Source organism: Colossoma macropomum, unplaced genomic scaffold, assembly GCF_904425465.1.
Source record: "Colossoma macropomum unplaced genomic scaffold, Colossoma_macropomum, whole genome shotgun sequence".
In the NCBI taxonomy this organism is placed as follows: Eukaryota; Metazoa; Chordata; class Actinopteri; order Characiformes; family Serrasalmidae; genus Colossoma; species Colossoma macropomum.
In genome coordinates this window covers 2,924,508-2,931,961 of record NW_023495456.1, presented here as the reverse complement: position 1 = coordinate 2,931,961, position 7,454 = coordinate 2,924,508, and the positions used below count along the sequence as shown (strand labels likewise).

The window sequence follows — 7,454 nt, the reverse complement described above, 5'->3', positions numbered from 1 at the left end:
GGCTGTGTCAGTGAGGAGTGACCTTACAGCATCTGAACTCACTCAGTCTGGATGCTTTAGAACAGATATTGACGCTGGCATTTGGACAAAAAAGGAACTTTAATTTATTATTAAAATGACATAAATAAAACTCACAATGAGTCAAACAAATACAAATAGGTATGTACAACAAGGCACTTCAGTGTTTCAGGACTTTCCATTTCACGACGATACGAGGCACTTTGTCTTTTTTTTTTTAAGCACACATTATATTCTGTATGTTTTATGCGTATATTTAATATCACCAACAATGAGGATGAATGTTAATTTAAATTTATATACACACATTTACATTTACTCCATTACCAACATCAACTTTGGTCTTATTAATATTATAGTTAACTTATAATTTCCATTATTGGACCATATAAAGACATTTTTTGTGTCTGACAGTAAAAGTTCTGTCATTTCTATAAAGATATGAGCAAATGCAAAGTTGAGTGACGGTCTTTGCATCATGTATTTGTTCAGTCTCTTCTCTGAGCCTCGCTGAGTCTCAGCTAAAGCCCCCTTGACGCTCCTCTGGTACATCCTCTATAACCACCTTAGGAGGACCTTCATCTCAGATCGAGGCACCTCCACCGTCTTTGTGGAATAGCAGGAGGGTCTTTTAACCAGGCCGAGGGTTGGAGGACGTCTCAGACGGTCAGTTCTCAGTAGCTCTGTGCCACAGGCGCCCAGGAAGCCGTGAGTCGGGCGATGGAGCTCTCGAACTGGGCGTCGCCCACGCCCACCTCACTCAGGCCCGGGTCATACATGGACGACGGAGAGGAGACGGGCAGAGAGGAGGTCAGGCCAGAGTAGGACACTGAGGATCCTCGCAGGAACTGTGAGGTCAGGCCCCCGGCGATGGAGCCTGAAGCTGATCCGGAAGGGGTGAGGGTCGTCCCGGCGACGGACCAGAGGCTGGGGTACTGACTGTGGGCACACACAAGAGGTTAAAGGTCAGTGAGCTGGTCAGTAAACTGATGTATTTCGAATAAAAATTATGCAAACAGTTGAACGAACTAAGTTAAACTGGAGTGTTTTAGAGGTGGAATAACTGCTCATTGGGTTACAGGAGTGTGTAATTAATTGTTTCTTTATCTTCAATAATTGGCCACGTTTGAAGAGGGAGATGTTTTATTTACATATAAAAGTGCTCATATATGTACTGTGAAACTACTCCTCTCAATTGTTTACGCAGAACTGAACACCTAATGCATTGTGCAACATTAGATTTGATAGACAGAAAAAACAGTAAATATTATCTATATATACGTATGTAATACATATACAAAATATATAAACTAGTTTAAGATATAGATATATACATAAATACATAGAAATACATATAAAAATATAAACATAAGTATATATGAATATGGGCCCTTTTATTGTGTATTTTACATAGTGTACCTAAATAAACCAGTTTAATGTGTGTATCAGTGTGCAGACTGACCTGGTGTTGGAGGTGGTGTTGGTGCTGTGAGCGAGGGTCCCCATTCCACTGGAGTTGGGGATCTGAAGGGCCGACCAGCTGTCATGGGTAGGAATAGATCCTGAAGAGTTGTCCATGTAATTGTCTACAAAGAAATAAACAGCTTATTAGAAACTAGTAAGAAACATCAAAATCTTTTATCACTAATATCTCTAATATCTCTTTTAGCAGATGATTCCATATTTTTCTGTTCATGACTGACATATTCCCGCTATAAGTAAATGAAAATGCTTTAGCTGTAATAAGTAAATGTACAGTTTGAATATCGATGTGTTTAATAAAGAATTCAGTGAGAAATGAAGGGCATCCTGGTCTTACTGGTGGTAGTGCTGCGGTGGGGGTAGTGGCTGGGGTAGGGGCTCGCTCTGTGGCCCCGCAGGCTGGAGTAGCGCTCGCAGTACGAACTGGACGAGTGGGCCGGGGCTCCGCTGAACTGCGGCGGGCTGCTGCTGGGGCAGATGGGGCCGTTACTGGGCAGGAACCAGCCGCCGACTGCTGGGACAGAAAGAGGACCATGAGTAACTGCCTTACTGACCACCTTCAGCTCACTGGAATTAGCAGAGCACTGAATTCGAATGTGTGCTTCGTTCCACTTAAAATACATTATATTAACACTCTTGTTGCCACTAAAGGACAAGATGATGCTGATTTTATTTTATTCATGCTGAAATTAAATCTATTTTTTGTGCAGCAACAGAAACATTTGGCAGAAATACAAATATTAAAAATGTTTAATAAAGTCTGCGGTGCTGCGGTGATTCTGCGGTGAGTATGAAGTGACTTACGCTGTGAGTATCCAGACTGCTGATTGTCACTGCTGTGTTCCTGAGCTTCCTTATGGTCACTGCTGAGGGGACAGAAAGTTCATATTATCATTTATTATTTCATTTGGAATAACAGTGTAATATAATACACTGAACATACCAGCAAAACCAATAGTTAATGGTATATTGTAACAAGTTAAACATGTTAATATATTTAAAATATATAATGGCTGTCTTTGTTCTCTTACCGCTCTTTAGCGTCTAGGAAGGCCTTTGCGAAGGGGTTGTGCTTGATTTTCAGGGCTGTGATCTGAAAAAAGAGAAACAGTGAGTTATTTTTTTAAAAATCAATTAAGATTTAAAAAATTACTTAACATTTCCTCACCACGCCGCCCATAACAGTCCGTTTTAAGGTTAAAGTGACCCTCACCTCTTCGTTTTGGTACGCTGTTACTGCAATGAACTGAGTTTCGGGGAAAGACTGACTGCTGATCATTTTCTGGATCCCGCCAACCTTCACGATGTGGATCCTGGGCTCGTACTTGTGCAAGGAGTTCAGCATAATCTGCGGGAAGAAGAAAAGAATGTGAGTTATATCACAGTTACATCAAACTTCTGTCTCTAAATGATGTGAAATTTTGAATTTTACATTTTAAACGTGTCACTTGGTTGTTCATGAATTTACTCATGTGAGCCATGAAGCATTTTGTTCCAGGGTGGATGGAAAGTTCACTTGCACATTAAAGGTGGCTCCACAAGTGAAATGTATCAGTTTAGTTCTTTTAATCCTAACTTTAACACCTTAAATTCTGACTTTAATCCCTTAAATTCAAAATGTAATCCTTTTATATCTTAACTTTAAACCATTAAACACTATCTTAATCCCTTAAACCTCAACTTTAACCAATTAAATTGTAAACTCTGATCTCTTCAGCAATAAATTTAACCCCTTAAACAGCAAGATTAACACTTTAAACTCTAACTTTAACCCCTTAAACTCCAAGTTTAACCCCTTAAACCCTACCTTCTAACTCTTAAACTATAAATTTAATCCCTTAAACCGGCTCACCTGTCCTCCCCCATTGAGCTTATTGGACAGTTTGACTTTGCTGAAGGAGACGGGCGCCTTCATCCAGTGCGCTCCGAAGTTGGGGGAGTCCGGGTGGATGTAGACGCAGCTCGGGCTCTGCGGCTCCGGCTTCCCGCCCGGGACCCACTCTCCGTTAACGTACTTCCAGCGGTTGTTATCGGCGGCCACGAAGTCCAGCAGCACCGAGTACATGGCGTTCGGGTCCAGGCCGCTAACGCTGGCCCTGAGCACCGGGAACATCCGCCTGGAACCCAGACATTTCACTGCTTTACACGCTTACAAAATATATTACAAAATATATCCAACACATTCACTTTATTTACTTTACTTGTCAAAATTTACTAGCTTCTTATTTGCCGTTCCACCTTAAATGATATCAGGCGCCAGAACGGGACTGCGGCATCATTTAAGGTGGAACGGAAAATTCGAAAGTTCACATTCGTCAGCTAAATGAAACCTGTTTAGCATCGGGTAGATTAAAATTAATTCGCGATTAATATGTAATATTAATGTCTTTACTACAGTAGATTTTACCAGTAAGTCGCTAAGTAGCTTCTTATTGGAATTTTCAGGGCCACCTTAACTGGTGGGGCAGTTAATGTAACTGCTGCACCATTTAAGGTGGAACGGCAAAGTTTCGGCTCCGTCGGTTTTGGGGCAACTTTTCAGACAAAATCACCTCAGAAACTAAGCCTAGCGTGTTAGCCTGCCTCACTGTTACTCAAATCTGTTAAAGCAAATAAACACACACTGAAATTACCTCAGAAATGTAGCCTAGCATTTTAGCCCGCTTCACTTTTAGTGAGAAAAAGTGTGAATTAAAGGTAAATTAAACTAATTTCTTACACAGCTAAGATAAAAATCGGGATCGTTCACCGCCTCAGTCAAATAAAGGGTCTAATTCTCTGAAATCTCTACCTCCCCGTCTTGGTGACGATCATCTCGTTGGTCAGCTCTTTAAACTTGCTCCACAGCTCCGAGTCCTCCAGGGTCAGTTTAATGTCCCGCTCCGAGGCGTCGCCCTTCTCGCTGCCCTTCTGAAACTCGCTCTCCACGGCGCTGAGGAGGTGGTCCAGGCGCTCGTCGGGGTTGGAGGAGCTCATAGTGTCCAGGTTTGTGGAGGCGAAAACGACGAAAGTGAAAGTCCGCTCGGTGAAGCGCTGAACCGCCGCTGCGTTCTGACCCGATCAGGCCGCCGCGGCGTTTTAAACAGCAGGAGCGTTGAGGGGGGCGGGCCCGACACCGAGAGGCCACGCCCACTGAGCTAATGGCCCGTGGTTTCTAAGCAGCCGAACGACTGAATGCAAATTAGCTTAGCATAGCCTAGCATCATGTAGCCTAGCCTTCCCGGCCTGCAGGGCTCAGAGCAGAGTGCGGTTCAGTCCGATTCACTGCAGCGGTGCTGTTCTGTACCGAAACACAGTCCACAGTGATGAAACAGGGCTGCGGGCTGCGTCTCCAGTCCACACATTTTGGGCTCAATTTTGCCTCATTTTGTAAACCTGACCAATAAATTCAGCTGTAAAGAGCAGTTTTATCAGCTGAGGCCTGTTTCTAAACTCGGTTCATGATCTCACTCTTTTTTATTACAGTGCGCCTTGACTGCTGTAGTTCTGTCTGTGTCCGTCAGTCCTCACTGTCCCGTCTGCAGCTCGTCCAAAATGCTGCCGCTGGACTCCTTACTGCCCCGAGGAAAAGACACAGTGTCTCAGCCCTCATGGCTTCTGCACGCTGGCTTCCCCTGAAGTCTAGAAGTGATTTTAAACCTTTACTGTTCGTTTTTAAGGTGGTAAAAGATCTGAAGCTGCAGAATATTAATGATATGATTAGCTGTACACACTTACAGAGAAAAGTTTTTCTAGAGTTCTTTAGTAAAGAAAAAGAACACTCAAAGAACACTGTGCATGGTGAAATCGGTCTTCAGATTGATGGAGAATGTGTTTTATATGGTTCTATAAGGCACCTTTTTGGAAAGGGTTCTATATAGTACCAAAAAGAGTCCTTCTGTAGTTACAAGCTTAATACTGTAACAATAGAAGATCCATCTGTGATATTAGTGATATGATTAGCTGTATATTAGTGATATGATTAGCTAGCAGGTCCTTCTGATCCACCAATAAGCTGCTCACTGTCCGTGTCTCTCGATTAGAGCTCGAAGGAGGTCATGGGCTGTGAAATAATTTAGCTCCTAATGTGAGATCTGTGTCAACCGGTGGCTTATGACTGTTTATAAACTGTGTAATTTTATGTGCCTATACTTCTAAATTAATTTTAATACATTTTTATTGTACTTCTATGTACTATTCCATCTTCTTTTTATCTCTTATTGCATTTTTTTTGCGCTTTTTTTTGACAGATTTTCCACACGATATTGTTATTATCAATGATTCAATGATTAATTTTTGTTTGTGTTTTGTTTATAAATGTTTTTTTTTGTTTTATTAGCTGTACAGCACTTTGGTCAACTTTGGCTGTTATTAAATGTGCTCTAGAAATAAAATTGATGACTTTACAGTGATTAAAAAGAGATAAAAGAAAAAACAATAGTTCAAAAACAACAAACAAAAATACAAAGACAGGACAGAAATGTGCATGAACAGTAAGCATAGTTCAGAATGTAGAATTTAAACTGCAAACTTTAGTTGCTCTACTATAATAAATGAACTGTAAAAATATGGAATCATAGAGTTTAGGTGTTTATAGTGTGTATTAAGTGTGAGTGTACAGTGTTTATAGTGTGTTTACAGTGTGTATTAAGTGTAAGTGTACAGTGTTTATAGTGTGTTTACAGTGTGTATTAAGTGTAAGTGTACAGTGTTTATAGTGTGTTTACAGTGTGTATTAAGTGTAAGTGTACAGTGTTTATAGTGTGTTTACAGTGTGTATTAAGTGTAAGTGTACAGTGTTTATAGTGTGTTTATAGTGCGTATTAAGTGTGAGTGTACAGTGTTTATAGTGTGTATTAAGTGTAAGTGTACAGTGTTTATAGTGTGTTTACAGTGTGTATTAAGTGTAAGTGTACAGTGTTTATAGTGTGTTTATAGTGCGTATTAAGTGTGAGTGTACAGTTTTTATAGTGCGTATTAAGTGTGAGTGTACAGTGTTTATAGTGTGTTTACAGTGTGTATTAAGTGTAAGTGTACAGTGTTTATAGTGTGTTTACAGTGTGTATTAAGTGTAAGTGTACAGTGTTTATAGTGTGTTTATAGTGCGTATTAAGTGTGAGTGTACAGTGTTTATAGTGTGTATTAAGTGTAAGTGTACAGTGTTTATAGTGTGTTTACAGTGTGTATTAAGTGTAAGTGTACAGTGTTTATAGTGTGTTTATAGTGCGTATTAAGTGTGAGTGTACAGTGTTTATAGTTCGTATTAAGTGTGAGTGTACAGTGTTTATATTTCGTATTAAGTGTGAGTGTACAGTGTTTATAGTTCGTATTAAGTGTGAGTGTACAGTCTGGGGAGGTAAAGCAGGTCAGGTGTGCAGATTATAATGAGTGATCATAAACAGCATCACAGATGTTATATTCATAAAGAGTGCAGCGCAGGTTAAAGAGCTTCAGCAGCTCAATGTTCAGACATACAACAAAATAATATTAATAATTTAATGATTAAAACCATGTATCCTTTTAACATTCTTTTTATTTATTTATGTATTTACACAATTTGAATATGACTGTTTTATACACTGATAGAAACTGGCCATGAACAAAATGGAACAAACAACATTGAAAGAACGTTCTCCTGTAACGTTAGCATGTTAAAGATATGAGGTTTCAACGATAACATGTAAAAGTATAAATATACAGAATTTCAAAGTATAGATTTATAAAAACTATATATAAACTTGACTTTTCCGTCCTCCTGAAACTGAAATTAGGCTGTGGAGTAAAAAATATCCTTTTATTTTATATTTCCATGGAATTAAAATGCACATAACTTACATGGGAAATGTTTTTATGATGCCTTATTATAAATGCAACAGAACAAAAAAGCTAAAAAGACCTGTACTGTTAAATGAAACTATTACATCAAGTACTAATATATGGCTCATTATTATTATTATTATTATTATTATTATTTA

General features: G+C 39.5%; 1 protein-coding gene across 1 annotated transcript; it reads right to left on the bottom strand.

Moving 5' to 3' along the window:
• Positions 1–692: 692 nt before the first annotated feature.
• tbxta (T-box transcription factor Ta) lies at positions 693–4,476 on the bottom strand. Its single transcript, XM_036562587.1, has 8 exons — positions 4,292–4,476; positions 3,353–3,617; positions 2,714–2,848; positions 2,532–2,593; positions 2,305–2,366; positions 1,838–2,011; positions 1,481–1,604; positions 693–957 (listed from the first exon to the last, which is right to left on the bottom strand). The coding sequence occupies exons 1-8, from the start codon at positions 4,474–4,476 to the stop codon at positions 693–695; spliced, it is 1,272 nt and encodes a 423-aa protein (XP_036418480.1).
• Positions 4,477–7,454: the final 2,978 nt, after the last annotated feature.